This window comes from Mustela putorius, unplaced genomic scaffold (genome assembly GCF_011764305.1).
Source record: "Mustela putorius furo isolate JIRA1106 unplaced genomic scaffold, ASM1176430v1.1 tig00000228_pilon_pilon_pilon, whole genome shotgun sequence".
Lineage (NCBI taxonomy): Eukaryota > Metazoa > Chordata > Mammalia > Carnivora > Mustelidae > Mustela > Mustela putorius.
The window spans coordinates 2,519,590-2,538,770 of NW_025421322.1; the positions used below are offsets into that span (position 1 = coordinate 2,519,590).

At 47.2% G+C, this 19,181-nt stretch overlaps 1 protein-coding gene across 4 annotated transcripts; it reads right to left on the reverse strand.

The window, feature by feature from the left end:
- Positions 1-446: 446 nt before the first annotated feature.
- Positions 447-19,167, reverse strand: TSPYL5 (TSPY like 5). 4 transcript variants are annotated; one of them, XM_013064566.2, is made up of 3 exons: positions 16,894-19,167; positions 3,320-11,355; positions 447-3,123 (listed from the first exon to the last, which is right to left on the reverse strand). In XM_013064566.2, the coding sequence occupies exon 1, from the start codon at positions 19,069-19,071 to the stop codon at positions 17,824-17,826; it is 1,248 nt and encodes a 415-aa protein (XP_012920020.1). In that variant the 5' UTR covers positions 19,072-19,167; the 3' UTR covers positions 447-3,123; positions 3,320-11,355; positions 16,894-17,823. The 4 variants fall into 4 exon arrangements, with proteins under 4 accessions (XP_012920020.1, XP_004768578.1, XP_012920019.1 ...); XM_013064565.2 differs by having other exon boundaries at positions 1,857-3,440; positions 11,111-11,355; XM_004768521.3 differs by having other exon boundaries at positions 447-11,355.
- Between the last annotated feature and the right edge of the window lie 14 nt (positions 19,168-19,181).

The window sequence follows — 19,181 nt, forward strand, 5'->3', positions numbered from 1 at the left end:
TAACAGTAACTGTGTCTCTTTACTTAGAACTCATAAAAATGCTATGAAATAAGCTGTCTTTCAGGGTAGACTGGTGATTTGCTGTTCTACTGCTTTCAAAGACATTTCGATCTGTTGAATAATCTTAAAAGTGTGGGTTTGTGGGGGCACCTGGGTGGCTCAGTCAGTTAAGCTTCCACTCAGATCCCGATCTCAGGGTCCTGGGATCAAGCCCTGCATTAGGCCCCAAGCTCAGCGAGAAGTGCCTGTCCCTCTCCCTCCTCCTCTGCCCCCCCCCCAAATAAATAAAATCTTTTTTAAAAAGTTTGGGTTTCTGGGGCGCCTGGGTGGCTCAGTGGGTTAAACCTCTGCCTTCAGCTCAGGTCATGATCTCAGAGTCCTGGGGTCCTGGAATCCAGCCCCGCATCGGGCTCTCTGCTTGGCGGGGAGCCTGCTTCTCCCTCTCTCTCTGCCTGCCTCTCTGCCTAATTGTGATTTCTCTCTGTCAAATAAATAAATAAAATATTTTTAAAAAAGATGTTTGGGTTTGCAATAGGGGGGAGCAGGGAGTGGAACAGACAAATCTGCAAATAGAGGGAGAAAACTTTCGAACGCTGAGCAATCTTGGAGGACAAGAGTGAAGAGGTGTGAGGAGAAGGAACTAGAAAAAAGACAAGAAGCTGCTTGTTCAGTGTCCCAGATCGCATGTAAGTTATACCAAACTTACAAAGTGCTCGCTTAGTGTGGATTTTATAGAGCTGAAAGCCCCCTGAGTTCTGAGTGTGGGCTGTGGTGCCAATTGGAAGCTGGAGCCAAGGAGTCCACAGAACATAAGCCCACTTCTGGAGAGGGACTGGGGTTTTCATAAACCATGGTTTATGGTCTGAGTCTAAGGCATCAGTTTCAAATTGACATTGTGGGTGATGGAGTGGGGTGGGGCAAGAGGGGTCCTGAGCCTTTATCTACAGGAAACATGATTATCACTGTACTAAAAATCAAGAAATTGGTCTCCGAGAACTCAAGCTGCTGTCGCAGAGCCAGTAAGTCTTGGCGCCAAGACTCAAATCCACTTCTGTCTTGTTGCAAGGCCAGTGCTCCCAGGCAGTACTCCGACTACCCCTGTCCCTTTCCCCACTCACCACAAGCACCCTGCCCGGGGCCCACCCATGCTCTGCCATTCTCACAGCCAAGCATGGTTTTCTCTCCAGACCCTAGCACCATCGAGGAGCTGAGCTGTCAGCCTGCAGACCACCACCACGAGGTTAAGAGGCATGGGGTGCAGCAGACAGGTCCCAGGGCGCCTCCTGTGGCTTCACCTTTCATTGCAGCCTCCAGTGGGCTTCCTCCCTTTCCTGCCCACAGCCGCACCCCCTCCTGTGCAGGCAGAAAGAACCCCCTGGTCCTCCCGGCCCTCCCTCCTGAAGAGAGGCAGGAGGAAAGCAGCAGCACCTTCCTTCAAAGGCAAAGGGAGATGATGGCAGATGCCCAGGACTGATGTGCAGCGAGAGCCCCGCAGCAGTGGGGCCCAGAGCAAGGGCTCTGTGGGAGGGAGGGCCTCACTAGCAGGAGACAGGGAGGGCTCTGTGCTGTGGGGACCGCAGCCCCCAAGAGGGGCCACCCCAGCTGCGTCCTCATCTTCAAATAAACAATGTTGCAGCCTAGGGCCAGGCTGTGGAGCGGAGCTGCCAACAGCTCCATCAGAAAGCCCTCATTTTGGGGGATGAAAATGTAGCTTTCAGTTTATCCTGGGTTGAGATTTTTCAGTGTCCTCTTGGGAGCCTGTTTTAAATTTTCATTGATTTAGATTTTGCAGGGATGAAGAAGTCCCCCCTCCACACCTTCCCCCCAACATAAACCCTTCCAAAAATAACCAAAACAAAACCACCAGTTGTTTAAAATGGTTTTACTTTTTGTTTTGGACTTTTTTTCCTTCTGTGCTATGGAATCAGAATAAAGCTCAAGAGAACAAATAGTTTCTTTAGGTTGGGCCGGAGCCTGGGGTGCTCTAGGATTTAGAAGTGTGTGTAGGGGCAGGAATGGAGGGCGGGGGATGACCTCAGAGTGGTCCTCCTGCAGGGCAGGAAAACAGGGCCCAAACCTCGCCTGAGCCCAGAAGCAGGCTGAACATCCCCCAGAGGGCTAAAAGGACTTCCGGGGGTCATCCTGTAATTCGGGTCTCCAGTCCATGCCTAGCAACCACCTCCCCAGCATGAGGAAGAAGAGATTTCTCTGCTGAAGACCTCAGTCCTGAGGTCTGGGCTTTCCCCTCTGGCCCTGCATCGTCTCTGTCACTTCATCACCTACCCTCCCACGCCTGTCCTCACACAGCTGGCTCCAGTACAGCGCGAAGCTGGAGCACGGATGAAGGAAACAGAGGTGTTCGAAGGTCTGAGAGATTCTGTGCAGTCTCTTGGGTCTCCCGCCTAGGGACAGGAAAGGCTGCCCTCCTGGGTGGTCTCTGCTTCCTCTACCCCAAACCGTCATCCCCAGAGCAAAGCTTCCTTGCTTCCTGCTTCTCACTCTGGCCCAAGGCTGAGAAGCATCCCCCCCACATTCCGCCTAATTGCTAAAGGAGGAAGTGTTGTCCCTGCTTGGCTCCCAGGCCCAGCAACTTGGGACTCCAGGGTGAAATTATCTAGATGCTTACCTACCACAACCTAATTAGCTCCTGCCCCTTCTATGTCCTGCCTCCTTTTCTCTTAGTCTCATATTTTGAGCAATTCATCTACAATTGTCTTAGTTCTCTCACGGGCCTCCTTACTCCCCACAGCCCAGCCTGAAGGAAGGACACAGAACCCACTACCATCACAAATAGAGCTCACCTCTTTCTCCAACTGATATCCTTGTAATAAGTTTCTGTGCAACATTTCACGGGAACAATCTTCCCCATGTTGTCATAAGTTCCTTCCAATTCTGTTGGGCTCTTTGTCCTAAGGTAAATCCTGCCGTCTCCCCGAGCCTCAGGGACTTCATCCGTGCGGCCGTCCAACATGCATCCGTTCACAGACACCAGCCAGTGTTGGAAGACACTCACCCGCCTGTGTGTCCCTCTGCCACCCACACTCACAAGGGGTGACTCGTGTGACTCATCCACAGAGGAACACACCGCTGTGTAGAGAAGAGGGGTTTACAGAAATGGAAGCCCTGGAATGGGAACCAAGAGGAGGAATGAGGGTAGGCCCCTGGCCCAGGAAAGGAGGAGTAAAATCTCCCAAACCTCTCTGAGGTACATGGAAAGTCACGTGGCTCCCAGGAAATCCCAGAATCCCCTCCCTGGATTCTCTGAGGGACTAGCCAGTCTCATGTGGCTCCCAGCAGCCCCAGGTGAAAGGCCCCACACCTCTGCCCCCTGAAGGAGCCCTCTTTGTATGTCAGGAGTAGCTGCGGGCCCTGCTCTTCCCAGCCTCACGTGCCCACGTCAGCAATCACTGTCTGGATTATCTGCAGGCAAGAGACACACCCTAGAATACAGAAGAAAAATACCAAAACCTTGAGAGAATAATAATAACAACAATAATGGCAACAACAACAACAAGGCTTACTGCCTTGAGAGCTTAAAGCAATGTGGGTTATAGGTCACATTCAAGCTGTGACCAAATTTCTATAGTGTAAAGACTGTCAAACTGTGAAGACAGACAAGATAAGGAGTTGTTGGCACTTGATCTTCGTAATAAGTTTTTTTGTTCCTGCCCTTCCCACTTTTTTAATGAGGATGACTGGGGAATGAACTGCCATTCTGTGGGCATCTGCTGGCTTTGCCTGCCCAGCATCCATCCCCCTTTCTCTGGTACTGGTACCACTATTTTCATCTGGGAAAAAAACTCATCCTTTCTCTATGGTCAGTCCTCGGAGCTTGGGTGGGACTGATCCCATTCCGGGCTCTAGGGCTGGGCAGTAACCCACTGCTTGGCAAGTGGTTCAAGTGTACATAATGACCAATGAACCGAAAGAGGCAATCGCAGGACTTTTTTTTTTTTTTTTTTTTAGGCAGAGAAGGGGAGAAATACCTTTTTCTTCATTAAAGTTGCTGAAAGGGTAATATTTGTGGGTCTAGAGCATCAAACAGCCAGCTTGCCACTAGGAGGGGAAAAACCTGCCTGAGAATGAGGTTAATACAGAAGAAAGAAAAGTTGAAAGCTGAAAAAAGAGATCGTTTGAGTCCCTGGATCAAGCTCTATCTGAAGCCCAGATTGCCTGCGGACTTTTCAGTTGTACATACTAAAACAATTTCTTTAATTCTTTTCAGTCTTGTGTTTTGACTTCCATCTAACTCAGAACTTTTGTCTCTATTTTACAGATTAAAAAACAAGAACAAATGGAGCTTAGAGAAGCTAAGTACCTACCAAAGTGGCACATACTAATTAGTAACTATCAGAGTTTGGATATGAACCCGGACATGCCTGATTCCAAGTCTTAACTACTGTACTCTACAACCTCCCATTACACATCTTTCCCACAACTCTGTAGGCCTCCAACCTTACTTTGGTAAACATTTAGTGATTAACCATTCTGGAACATATGATGTCATCGCCAAGTACCCAAAGCCAGTGACTCTAGTCAGCCTTGCTTAGACCTCAGCGCATACCTACTGCTCTTTCTTGGGTCCGCTGAAGTTCCAGTTTTGGTTTTGAAGACCTTCCACTGAAGCCCGGAAGGCAGCCATAAGATAAGCACGTTCTGCAATCTGAGTCTTATTACCCTTTTTCTTTAGCCAAGAAAGCTACAACACTTTCCCCAATTGCTCACTGGCCCAGAAGCTACTGGAGTACTCAGACAACAACGCATAGATGAGACTGTTTGGCACTCTTTAGACTGGCGTGGATCACTATGGCTTTAGCTCAACTAGGGCAGAGGAACATTTAAGATCTGCAACAGGGTGGAGTGAGGTAGCAAAGCGCGTAGAGCCCATTCTTACTAGAACAGTCCCTGAAAAGGGAGCCTGCAAAATGACTACTGGACGTGATTCCAGTCCCCAATCGAGAAGAGGCTGGAAAAATTAAGGTACGCTTCTCTGAGAAGATCATATAACAAAAGCCCAAAAATAAAAAGGGTGGGAGGCTGGGGGGCGGTTCCCAAATGGTGATCTTAGCAAAGTGCCTGTGGGGAAAGTCACTCAGCTGGAACTCTAGAGGAATGAGGGTCCACATTCTGAGTCACCATTTGGAGTTAGGAGTTTGGAGTTTCAACTGGTAACTACCCCCAACCAATTTATTATAGAATCAGCACACAATTATCAGCAAAGTATGTGTTTGTGTCTAATCTGTTCAAAGGATTACTCTAGGAACTGAGGCCAGATTGAGAAGATTGCCTTTAATCAGAGACCAGATTAAAGTTTTGGCTGTTGTGGCATTTTGTTAAGCATTATTCCAATGCCTCTAATGTAACAGTTGAAATGAATGTTCATGCTTAATTTGAATACTCCTTAGTTCCACGGGGAACCCTCCACAAAAGGAAAAAAAAAATCATAAAATGTCAACCTTACACAGTGAAGCTACCAGAATTCGTACCTAAGTTTATGACTGGTACACATCTCTTGCTGAAGCACCAAATATTTTTTCTGGGTGGCCAGCAATATCGTATTCAACATCTAAAAATAATTTCCTTGGCCCAGAATATCCTCAAATCATTGAAAAATTTAGGCATTTTCTTTGGAAGGAAACAACAGAAACCAGCAGAGGATACACTAATAAATCCCACTGGCTGAAAAGTGTTTACAATGCTTCCATCCAGTTATGAATATAACAAAGAAACTCACAAAACACTTTCGAGAAGAATCTGCTGAATTGCCCTCTGACCCAGAGACCATTTGATCCTATGCTGGCTTTTGTGAAGCTTTCGGTTCATGCTTTTATTTAATTGTTCGTTGTTATTTCACTTCTCCCCCAGTTAGATTATAAAGTACGTGCAAGCCTATATCCTATCATTCTTTCAACCCACCACGGTGTCTAACTAACACCTGAGATCAGAAAGGGAACAAAACAGGCCTGCTGTTCTAATCCTGCGAATACTCAGTAAATGTCTTCAGTTCTCCCAGGTGTTTTGTCCTGGCTATGGCAGTCATGGAGCCTGAGGAGCCCTTGGCCTTACTACTATGGGGCAAGTGCCTACCCCACAGCCAAGTTCCCTTCTTCCTTGCAGGCAAAGTGGAGGAACTAGTCCTGGTTATGGTTAATCTGAGTGAGTCATGGCAGTAATGTCCCCCTTTGCCAGGAACTGGTCTAAGTGGGAATACACACACACACACACACATGTCTGGCCAATGAGATGTAAGGGAAAGTGCACTAGAGACTTCAGGAAATATTTTCTTCCCTGGTCAAAAGAGAGTGTTGTACTGGAGAAGCTCCTCTTTTCCGGTTTTGCTACTTCCCTATTTTGGACACTGTCTCTGAGAATATGATGTCTGGAACTGAAGCAGCTGGAACTGAGACCATGAGACAAGTTTGAGGACAAAAAGTCCTTGCCGAGTGTATGCCAAGATGTTAGAAGAGAAGGACTGGAAAGACAGAGTGAGTCTTGGGACTTGATAAAATAACTGAACAGCTAAACTAACCATGGGACCCCCTGCTTCCAAATTCTTTATTACGGCAACAGTAACTGCCCCTACACTCTAGGTCTCCATTAGGTTTTTGTTACTTGCAGCTCAAAGCAACCATGTCTGCCGCCTTCTTCTGGGAGGGAGAACTATGACCAAATGGAAAGGACAGAAGTTCTGGAGCCAAAGAATTCTGGCTGAGAAAACCTGAGCAAGTTTCTTAACTTTCAGAGGGTCAGTATTATTAACGGTAAAATGTAGATAAAAATGGACACTTCATAAGCTCATTACTGTAAAAAGAAAAAAAAACAAAAGATGGTGAAAATGTTCCATGTGTCACAGTTGAGCATGTAGGAGGTGCTCAGTAAGTGTTAGCTGCCTTGCTTTCTTTCCCTCCCCACGGTCCCTATGTGGAGCAGAAGGGTCAGTGAGCTTTTCGGGAATAGGGAAACACCCCTGTGGAATGTCAAGAAAGAATGACTTGTCACCATCTTTCCTAGCTGGAGACAAGAGCAGAGATAGAGACAGCTGTCTGTGTGGGAGGCTGAAGCTCAAAGAACAGCTTATGACCTGCAGGCCTGTGTTGCCTCTACACAAACAAATCCCCTCCGTTAGTAGTTGCGATGGCCTTTTGTTGCGCCTGCTGCCTCCTGTGACTCAGCCTCCCCGCCTCACCATCTGCTCAGGGCCTTAATAGAGGCCTACTCCTTCTGAGCTGCTTCAAGCCGAGAGAGTCTGTTTCCCACAAGCTACCCACAGCTAGGAGTCTTTAAAATGCTGACTCCTCTGCTGAGTGGGCAGTGATCCGAGCAAGCACACGAGCCCTGGCAGCCTCTGGGCACTGTGGGCCCGTGGACAAGCAGCATGCAGACTACCCCTCTGTGGGCTTATTCCAAAGCTGCCTTGTTGGCCACTCTTACACCCTCCCTGGGCATACACAGATGTGCCCCCCCCCCACACACACACACACATTTCCACTCCCTGGACAGTGATAACTACTCCCTGAAGAGCTTGAAGTCTATCTTGAGTCACGCACCCTCCTCCCTCTCTTCTGAAGACAGGAGACCATGTTTGTCCAACTCGCCAAATCACACTGCAAGTCCCAGCCTGAGAGGTAGGACAGAACAGTGGCCAAGGCGCTCCCCTCCCAGCCCCAAGAATTACAACTGACATAACATTAAACAAGTTATCTAAAGTCTCTTGGGCTCTTTCATCTCATCTGGAAAATGAGGATAATAATAGAACTGTTGTGGTGATGTGTTTAAATGTGCCTACCACTGTGCCCAGCATGCGGTATGTGCTCTACAAGATGGATTCTCCAAGTCTCAATGCACAGTTAGGAAGAGACAGCTTCTGCCATGGGACAACTCCAAGATATGGTCCATCCAATCTGCCATCTTAATGAGCCATGGCTCATAAGAGCAATACTTCCACCAGATCAAAGTCTTTGTCCATGTGTACGTACCTGGGATTCAAGAATGAACAAAGATCCTTAAGGGTTTATAGTAGAGAGGAAGAAACAATCTCAAAGACACAACCATAGTCACCAATTGTGACAAATCCCATGAAGGATGAGGGAACTGTGAGGATGAATAGAGTTAACAGTAGGGGTGGGAATTTTATCAAGGAGTCAGAGAAGACCTCTTGCTGAGAATGACGGGGAAAATGTGTAGGAGCACAGTGTTCTTCACATCAATGCTAGCTGCATGAATAAATGCTCCATAAGCCAACGGTGGCACTGATGGAAAGACGGGTCCTCGGGAAAGAACTGAAGAGCTCTCTCCATGACACAGCAAGGCCCTACAACCTCACTTCCTGAGGAAGGGTCTGCTCTGTGATCACGATCTCTAGAATGTTATGAGGTTTCAAAGGCCTTGTCTTGTACCTTTCTCCCCCTAAGTGCTCTGGATTTTCTCATGAAGTGTCTGGTGCTACTCCACCAGGCAAAGCAGCAGTGGGCTTTGATGACCACATTTTCCCAACAGTCCGGGACTTGAGGCTATCTCCTACTGAAGCTCAAGCTAACGTTCTGCTAGATCCTCTACTGGGTTCCATTTTGCCAGTTTAACTTGTCCAGCTTGCTTTTCAGTGTTATCACTCTTTTAGTGATTGTCTTTGTTCTAACCTAATCTTTTGAAGTCCTTTAAATTCATGGGACCTCTTAGGAGAGCCCATACTATGTGTATATATCCATATATAAAGAGTAAGAAAGGGAGCCAAAGAATTCTGGCTGAGAAAACCTGAGCAAGTTTCTTAACTGAGCCTGGGTGGCTCAGTGGGTTAGGCCTCTGTCTTCAACTCATGTCATGATCTCAGAGTCCAGGGTTCGAGCCCCTCATCGGGCTTCCTGCTCAGCGGGGAACCTGCTTTATCCTGCTCCTACTGTCTGTGCACTCTTGCTCTCTGTCAAAAAAATTTTTGTGAGAAAAAGTCACTGGCAGAATCAAATCAGCTTCGCCTTTTCTTGCTTCTGATGAGCATCATGTGTGGGACATCACTAAAGCCCACCACATGTGGTATATTTCCAACATAATTCTTTTGCTTCCCTGCTCACTTCCATTTTCCTGCTTGCTTTCCAATATGCTGCCAGAGTAATTCGGTACCACTAAGATTCTTGCCTGAGGCTTTGTACCGGTGATAGTCCGCCCCCACCACCACCCTTTAACCCATTTGTATTCGGTTCATGCTTCCCTTCACCTGAAATTATTCCCAACCTCTGCTTCTGGGCACTTCCAGCCTCTCTGTAGTTTGCCACTGATGCCTTAAGGAATCTTTAAGGACCATTCATTTGCTCACTCATTCAACTGGTTAATGAGCACCTACTATGTATAAGTCCCTGAACTGTAAGAATACAAAAATGACTAAGACATACTACTTGTCTTTATTACTCTGTGGTCTCAAGGATCTCACAGTCTCTGATAAACAGACAATAGCAAGTCACTGCATTAGAGATCGTAAATTGAAGTGTGGACAGAATATTGTGTGGACATTAAGAAAAAGGAAGGAATAACTCAGATTAAAAGCTACAACCCAGTACAAGAATATCTGAGCCATATTTGAGAAGGGCTGCAAGGTCTTTCTTCCTACACTAACAACTTGTGCAAACAATTCAGTGTGTCAAAGAGCACAGTGGGCATCCAGAAACCCGGAAATGATTCACACTGATTCACACTGGCTGCCTCACAGCACAGGGGTGCAATGGGAGAAAATCAGGGACAAGGACAAAGGAGTCTGGTAAAAAAAGTTAGTGGCAAAATGCAGGTCAGTTGAGTATCCAAAAGAAAAAATGGCTGTCATTGATCATAAGACATTAAATAAATAAAACCCCAGAAGTCCACAGTGAAAGTAAAGAGAAAAGAAAAACATGCCCTTATTTGAAACCATTAGAGACAATTTTACACCAACTTCTGATTCTGAAAATAGATAATAAAAGGAATAAACGAAGCATTTACACTGCCTTTCAGAAGGAAGTAGAGTTCATTGCTAGATGATGAGAATAAAGTCTTCCTTACAGAAAAATACAAGATAACACATGTAAAGGAAATGCCAGGACTAGAAAGTCACTACTTCACAACCCATAGTGAAATAACGGGTTTGGGCAAATGTCATCAATGGCTGTTAAAACCTTGGGATGAAAGTTTAAGGCAACAGTATCCTTACAGTAATTTCCGAGATTTCCTGCTAAACTGGGAGAGAGAAATATGGTGATCACCATCTTAACCAAGAGAGCAAACAAACAGCATGACAGTGGGACCAGCTGTCACTTCGCCTTCCAGAGTGATGCACTGTGAAGTACCTGCGTCATCTGTGTACTCTTGCCAAAGGCATTCCATCTGCATCCTCGGCTTACAAGAAATACGGGAGACAGAGGAAAAAGTTAACTGACACCAGGAAGATAAAGTCAGAAAAATCTGGAATTGGGGATATCCTTTAAGACAACTGACCCAACTTCTTCAGAAAGTCGATGTTATGAGGGGGACAAAAGTGAGGGGATTTTGTTCAAAAAAGATTGAAGAGATCACTAGAAAAATGCCTGAACATTACTGTAAGATAATCTTGGGAACAGTGGAGAAATCTAAATATGGACTGGATACTAGGTGGCATTTAGGAACTGTGTTCTGCAGTGTGATAATAGTCTTAGGTTTACACAGGAGAAAATCTTTATGAGATGGATGCTGAGTAATTTAGGGGTGAAGGGTCAAGCAAGATATTTTCAAATTGTTCACTAAAACATAGATATATATATATATAGAGAGAGAGAGACAAAAAATATGGCACAAGGTTAAAAATCATTGAACTTAAAAAGTATACTTAAAAAGTAATCATTGTGGTTTGTCAATTTTTATGTATACTGAAATTCTTCATAATAAAAAAGTTTGAAGTAGAAAATATTCTTCTTAGGATTTTGAACCTTACTCCTGAAGGTTTTGAACAGGTGACTGACATAATCAAATTTACATTTTAGAAAGATTACTGACTTACTGCATTTGCAGTAAGCGTTTATCGACCACAGGCATCAGATGTTGAGTGAACCCTGAGTGAGACGCTATGGGAGACAGGAAAACCAGAAAGGCATTGCGTGGCAGGAGGAGCACTTACCGTGTAATGGAGGAGATGAGATATGGAACACCAAGCACTGGTAGAGCCTTCTTGTCAGAAGAGGTGCCCGGGGAGCTGGGGCAGGGACAGCGTGCGTACACGGTGCTTCCAACTATTAGGTGATATGCGTGTCAGCGGCATAGCCACACAGCTCCAGAAAGGATGAGCCTACAGGTGACTAACATCTCCCATCCGTTCCAACCACTTGAGCTCTCCTTATTCTCTGATGGCAGCACTATGCTTCCCTGAAATAGAGTGTGAGAGTGTGACCCATTCCTGGCCCAAGGAACCTAACTCATGTCTCCTGAGATCCAGCAGGGACTACTGGCAAAGATTTTCATCCCTGAAAAGGACAGAGACATGTGAGAAGATCTCCCTCTCCTCCTCCCTGCCCACCTTTAAGTGAGGCTGGGGAATCATAAGAAGACAGCCAAGAGAAGAGGAAGAGCCGGAATGGACCAGCGCCCTCATATCACAGAGCCACTGAAGCAAGCCTGTTAACTTCTTGTTACACCAGACTTCTTGTTACGGGAGAAAAATTATCTCCTTTTTTCCAAATCATTCATCTTCAGGTATTGAAACTTTAAGCCGAGCCTAACCGTGGAACAAAGCAGTTAAAGGAAGCCTCAGCCGCTGTTCTGGGTCACCCAACCTCAGCCAGCCCTGCTGCTAACTGAGCTCTGCGGGCGGGCTCTCGTTTGGATGGTCAAGAAGGTTCACACCTACGTGCCAACTGCAACTGGCTGGGACTGACCAGAGTGCTGCGCTGAGGGTTCTGATGCACTATGCGAAGGCTTAATTACAGGTTCTGTGGTAAGAAGTGCCTAGATTCGTAGTACCAGGTATCTATCTGCCTGGGCCACCTGTTTACCATTCCAAGTATGGATGAAGTCTGGATTTGGCAGACCTGAGTTTGGGTTCTGGCTCTATTGCTTACTACTACTTCAGTGGTTTTGGTCAAGTCATTTAAGCTCTTTGAGCCATCTTACCAGATAGTTGTTATAATTGAGATAATGTAAGAGACTACGTCAAGTGTCACACCGATGGGAGCTATTTTGTCTTATTTCTCAAGGCTCAGCTGAGAACCAGGTTGACAGGAGGCAGGGAGAGAAGGAATTCAAGGTTGGAGCCTTGTAGAGTATGTAACCGAACACCCAACCAGAGAATGTGGATCTGGGGTCCACAAGCACAAAGTCAGAGTTTCGGGTGAAAATGAATCAGCAGAAGTGAGTTGGGACCCCGAATGGTGAAATATGGCTGCAGAAGATTCCAAAAGCAGAAATGAAGATGCTAAGGACAAAGAGAGATAAAAGCCATAGACTTAATAGCCTGGATTTTCTCTCTCTCTCTCTTTTTTTTTCATTTGTTTATTTTTATTTTTGGTTTTTTTGCTGCCCCAACCCCTGAGGGGTATGAGCCACCCATCAGTAACAGTGGTTCACAAAGGCCCAGATCTCAAGGGGTGAGAGGGCAGGAGGAGTTTCCACAATTTTCAAAGGGACAAATGAGGGCAAAGTTTCCTCCCTAGGTGAGGCCACCCCTTATCAGTGTGCCTCCCTGCCTTGTTGCAAACTGGTGTAGACCAGAGGCAGGAAGCCCAAAGTGTAAGGAGAGACAGTCCGAAGCGGATAAAAACTTGCCATAAGCTATGAGTAGTAAGACTAGTTTTGTCTCCTCCCTCACCCATGGCATAATCAAACTCCTCATAACTCCCAAAAAAGCCCACCCAGTAACAAGTTTAGAAACCAGAAAGCGGCCTTTTGTAATAAAACTCAAAGTTGAGGAAAAGGTGAGGGATTCAGTCTAACAAGAATTACTGCAAAATGCCCTCACTTTCCGGGTTATTAAAAACCTAACTGCCCTGTGAATTCTTAGAAGTCAGATAGCAAGAGGCTTCCTTTAGTTCCCATATGGACCTAAAACACTCAGCAGCCCTATGCAGGAAAAGGGAAAAAAAGAGATTGACTGACAATTCCAGGCAAAATCTGAGAGATTGAAACCTAGAAGGGGGGCAGAATTCAAAGTGCTATTTGTTCATAGCTATGAACATAGTTCATGTCTACAACTGAGAATGGCACATACAGGAGGCAATGAATGAATGAGCCCATGGGGAGGTGGTGAACCCCAGATCAGAGAAGATCTCCAAAGAACCAAAGAGAGGGGCATGAAAGGGGGGCCAGGGAGTGAAGGCTTTGCACCTCTGAAGACGCGAGTGTGTGAGCTGAATTGGGCAGAGAGTCCCTTCTAACGTATAACCCCAGAGGCCTCTGCATGAATCCCAAGATGCTTGAGCATCAGATAGAGGCGGCTCTCCAGACCCTTTCACACTCCACATATCACTAATGGGTATTTTAAAAAAATTTGTTTTTTAGTTGAAAGCATTCAAAATTGGGAGATTCTGCATAAAAATCCTGATTCCTCCCACTGCCCTTCAAAGATGCAGCTGCACTAGGCCTGCGCTCCCAAATAAACAATCTAGCTCTGCAGACCAGTCACACACCATCTCCACCTCGGCCCACCGCTCCCAGGCTCACACAGAGGGAAGGCCGCGTGTAGACAGAGAGAAGAGGACCACCTACAAGCCGGGAGAGAGGCCTTTAGAGGAAACTAACCCTGCTCACAATTTGATCCGACACTTCTAGACTCCAAAACGGAGCAAGTCAATTTCTGTTATTTAAGCCACCCCATCGGGGTTCCTTCAGTACGGCAGCCCCAACAAACACATACATATACCCTCATGAAACAAATCTGGCCTGCTTTTTTGCAAATTTAATTACCAGACTAGCCCTGAGGCATTTGACCCACTAAAACCCTTTAAAACTGTGTTTTAAACTCATACAATCGTTTAATATTTGAACACCTACTATGCTCTGAACACTGCACATTTATTGAATCATGCCCTTTATCCCATAAACCAATTTGGGGGGGGGCATTTAACAACCCACTTCTAATTTTTTCCAACTGTTTTCTGCTGGGCAGCTTTTCGTGGCCTTTTGTTGCTGTGGCTGCTTCCCCTGATGAATAGAATTAGCCTTCTTATAGATGCATTATGAACAGCATCAGAGACCCTAGTTCTCAACCCTGGCTAGACAACAGAATCATGTGGGATGTTTCTAAAACACCTAGACCTGGACCAACCCCTTCCCACATTCCGATTTAGTTGGCATTTATGCAGAGCTCCGGCTATATATTTAAGCTTCTCGGATCATTCTCAAGTGCAACCAGAGCACTATTACTCTAGTCTGAATGGGACTTGAATGTCACTTGCTCTGCTACTCGAAGTACAGTTCACAAACCACCAGCACTGGCATCACCTGAAATTTTGTTAGAAATGTAGAATCTCAGGTTCCACCCTGGACTACTGAATCGGAATTCATAGTTTCACAGGATTCCTCACACAATTCAAAATTCAAAATTTGAGAAACACTGGATTTCCACTAAAATCATCTGGAAAACTCGTTAAAAACAAGAATGACCTGTCTTCCTCCCAGAACGAACCACAGAGTCTCAATTTCTGCTAAGGGCATGAGAATCATTGTTCTGTAGCTAGTCACACCAGGGCCTTAGACCTACGAATCACTCTTTGAGGCCAACGTATACATCCCCTCAACTATGCAGCCTCAGCTCCACCTTCCAACTCTTTTTTAAAAATAAAAAATATAACAGAGATACAGGCTTTTATTTTTCCATAATGCATGCAAGCTTACAACTATTTATACTGTTTGGGAACAAAGGAATAATTGCATTATTACCAGGGTGTCAAATTACCAAGACAACCAGTAACTGATTGCTTTTGGGAGGTTATTTTCACAGAACACAGAAACAATTTCCAAATTATACTTCCAAGACCAGTTATATTATGAAACCAGGACAAGCTGATGATATTTCTAACAGTCACACAAGCCTCCATCTTTCTCAGGCAAAAAAGACTGATATTCTGGTGAAGGGTCTCAGGTAAGCACCTTATTCTATCAGTCTTTGAAAGATTTACAACAGAACAATCTCTCTCTCTCTCTCCTTTCGTGGATACAGGGGAATGGGAGCATCTTTTCATCTCTTTTTGAGATTCCCTATTTATCCTGAAGACTTTCACTTCTAAGGCCCATTTCTGGAACTTCATTAGTTAACATTCAGAGCAAAAAGCAAAAAGCAGACCTGATGTGATCATGATAGTGCGGCCCACCACTATCACCACCAAAAGAGAGTCCTGATCTCCCAAAGTAGTCAAGGTTGAATTGGCACAGTGTCGGATTTTCCATCAACAATACAGGTGGAGAGAGGAAGATACCAGGCTGATCATAATTGATGTAGCTAGGTGACGGGTACACAGGGTCCAGGTACCATCCTCTCCATTTCTGTGCTTGTCTGAAAATGTCCATAATAAAGAGCAAAAAGTAAAAAAAAAAAAAAAAAAAAAAAAAAAAAAAAAAGCAGACCTATACAGCTATATTGTCCCATTAGGCAAAAATGGGGGAAGTGGTAAGATTTTACTTATGGCAAAATAAGCAGCATATAGCATCAATCTTCCACATACGCAAGGCCACACCTAGAACAAAAGAGAAAGCATCCAAAGTAACATTATTCTGCTTTGGATTTGTTTATGTGATTTATAAAATCCACTAATGATGAACTAATGATTGGACAAAACCGTGGGCAACCCTCACCCAGGCACTGTATTGACCCATGACCCCTTAATTCTCCCCTCCTTATTCTGGGGAATGCCCCTTCCTGTCCTTGCCCTCACTGAGAGAGAGGTATACTTTCCCTGAGGCTTCCCAAGCCATTTCTACCAGCATCTCCAGGCCCTTCCACACCAGGCTCATTCCTGCCCTGTTCTTGCTCCAAGTCCCCCACCTGTCAATCTCTCTCTACAAATTTTGAATCAAGGCCTCCCCAGCCCTTGCAGAGCTCAGAACGAGGTCTCCCATAAGGAAAAGGAGATTGGGGGAAGGAATGTGTAGTTACAGTCCTACCCCTCCACCCTTAGGCATGCAAAGGAGAAAGAGGGCCCAGCTCAGCTTTTATACTCACTGGAATGAGCCCTGGAGATCCAGAATGGATTCTGCCCACCCTGTCCCCATGCCCCAAGATGGAAGCCTATCCTAAGGGTATTTAAAGGTAGAAATAAAGAGAGCAAAGGACTGCTGAGAGTAGAAAGCTGGGGAATGAGGGCCAGACGGCCAGAGGCTACCACAGAGGAGGAAACTCTATGAGCTAACTGGGTCTTAAGGGGCATCAAAAAAAAAAAAAAAAGTTGGAACAGGAGTAAACACTAGTCCACAACACTGCTGCCTTAGGGCTTATAATTCTAACACATGTGTAGCCATGAAAAGAATTTTAAACATGAGAATTATACAGTGAACCCAGGAGTCAGAGCCAAGGTCTGACCACAGACCAACTTGGCCTTCTGGCTTCCTCTACCCTCTGTTTCCCCAGTGCGTGAGTGTGCACAGCAAGTCCCACCTGTCTCTCTAGCTGTATGCAGAAAACCCTGGTTTCTCAGTTGTTTTCTCTTTCTGAGCTGTGGTAATATTGCGACAAAAAAGGGAGGGAGAAGTGGAGGAAAAAAGGACAGGAGAGGAAGGGAGGAAGGAAGGAAGAGAGGGAATGAAGGAAGGGCAAGTAAGGTATAGAGGAGTAAGATGAAGCAGACGCAGGCCCACAGATAAGAAATATCACTTCCCCAGCAACCCCGCTATAGCACTCTGGTCCTGTGCTAGGAAGGAATAAGTGGAGTTGACAAAGGTACCTAGGTTACATGTGGGTCCATTCCCCACCCTCACCTGGAGCCACGGAACGATGACAGTGAGCACACGTCCACACACCCGCCCATCGGTCTGGTAGGCAGCAGGGTTCCTGGAAGGTGTGTGTCTCATGCACTGGCAGGGGGCCTGGGTCCACAGGCAGTTCTTGAGGTCTTCGCTGACCCGGAGGTCAACTGGGGCCAATAGCAACGCAGACAAGTCTCAGTGGCCTGACAGTGACGGGGCACAGTATAGACCTTGATGAATGTTCAACAGTAGAAGGGCCCAGAGGCAGGAAGAGACACATGATGGTATAGAACACGTGGCATAGTGCTTCTCACCCTTAACCTCATCCATGCCTAGCAGTCAAGTGCTATTCTGCATATCCAGCAGGGCAGCAGAGGCGCCTGGCCAAAGTCAGAGATCCAGCAGGTGATGGCAACTAGGCTGGTGATCCCAGAGCTTTGGAACAATTAGTTTTGGCTGATGGCCAATAACATGTGCGCTAGCTTCATTATGCAGTGGCAACAGAAAAACTGGCCCTAGGTGGCACGCAGGGCCAGCATGAACACAAAGCTCAGCAAGTCACTGGCCTTGAAGTAGCAGAGCTTGAGGATGCACTGGTCCTCTTGGAGGATGACTCACGAGTGTCCATGTTAAAGACAGCTAGGAAGGGCCAGAGCCAAGATCATGGTCCAGGCAATGTAGACAAAGGCAGCACACACTTGAAGCATGTGCGCTGAACATATAAACAGTAGGATTGAGATCATTTAACATGTAACACTAATGTGAAAAAGCAAGAAGGCCACAAGGAGGCTAAAGAACATGATCATAGATACCATATTCTTATAACTGAAGTCCAAAGGGAATACAGTGCAGAGGCCAATATGAAGAGAAGGCAGACAGCCAAACACGTGTGGTTAGCTAGGCACAGGTCCAATGGGAGGTAGTAGGGAGGCCAGTGCGGGATCAGTTGGACTTGTTTGCCCCAGGCTCTGGGGTCTCCACTGGCTGCCTTGCTGGACCTTGCCTGCCTTCCTTTCCTTTCTCCGCACGGGCCCCTTCACTCATAAGGTAGTACTGCAGGGGATTGGGCCACAGTTCTTCGTTGATTATCTCCACAATCTTGTCAGACTCAATGGAGCTGTGGTTTGAAAACCACCCAAAGAAGCTACGGCTGTTGTCGGGGTTCCCCTGGCTTAAGGACTGGAGATCATGCCCTGGGAGCCACTGGATTGGAGTAGAACGAGACACCACCTGACCCGAAGGCCCACACCCATATTCCTTGATGAGCACCTTATTTTGGAAATAGGGGTTGCGCCCAAAGTAGAACTTGATTTTGTAGCCCAGTCTGGCAAGGCCAAGCTCTTCCACTTCCAAGCTGTTCAGGTAGCTGAGAACCTCTTTGTCTTGGTTGTTCAGAAAGGATGATAGCTGGGGGTGGTTCTGAAAAGCTTGTCCCCAGAAGCCCGGGATATTCTGGATGAGGAGGTTCCTGCGCTCTAAGTGATGCAGTCGCAACTGCCCAAACTTCCGCGAGAGCCGAAGGTAGGCCCTGTCTGCCTGGGCGTTCATGGTCTCCAGCTTCAGCTGGACGGTCTCCAGCGTATCCATGCTGCCATCTGTCGCCGGGGGCCCTGACCCTGCATCCTTCTCCACCTTCTTTTCCTCTACCACGGGGACGGAGACATTCTCGCCTGTGGCCCCCTTCTTCAGCTTCCCACCGGCTATGGCCTGCGGCCCCCTCCCCGCCGTGCTACAGGTTTCTGGGGCCTTCTTCCCGGCAGGGCCACGCCGATTTCCAACGCGGGGGCCATTTTTAGGCCTTCCCACGCTTCCCACGGTTCCCACGAAGACAGTGTCTGTTGCTAGGCGCTCCGAGAGGGATGTGGCCTTCCCTGGGCCGGACCTAGTCGCGGCCTGCCCGCGATCCCCCGCAGCTCGGGCCCGGAGCGCGAGGCCACAGTCCAGGGGGAGCCGGCAGGCAGCGTCCTCCCCGGGCCGACGGGACGGCGCGGGCGCAGCGGTTTCCAGGCCACCCCAACCCGCGCCAGCCTGCACCTGTGCCGCCTGGGTTTCCTCCCCGAGCCTCTGGCACTGTGGCGGGTCCGGGTCGCGGGGGGCGTCGGCAGGAGCAGCGCGGACTCGGGCCTTGCCGCGGCCTTTGCCCCGGCTTTTGGCGCGGGAAGACTTTCTACCCCGACTTCGGCCGCTCATGGTGGTAGCGGAAGCGGCTTCAAAGCCACGCTCCGACCCCGCCGCCCCCGGCGCCAGCTCGCGGTCCCCAGCGAGCGGGCCTCTCCATGGCAACCGTCGACGTCACGGCT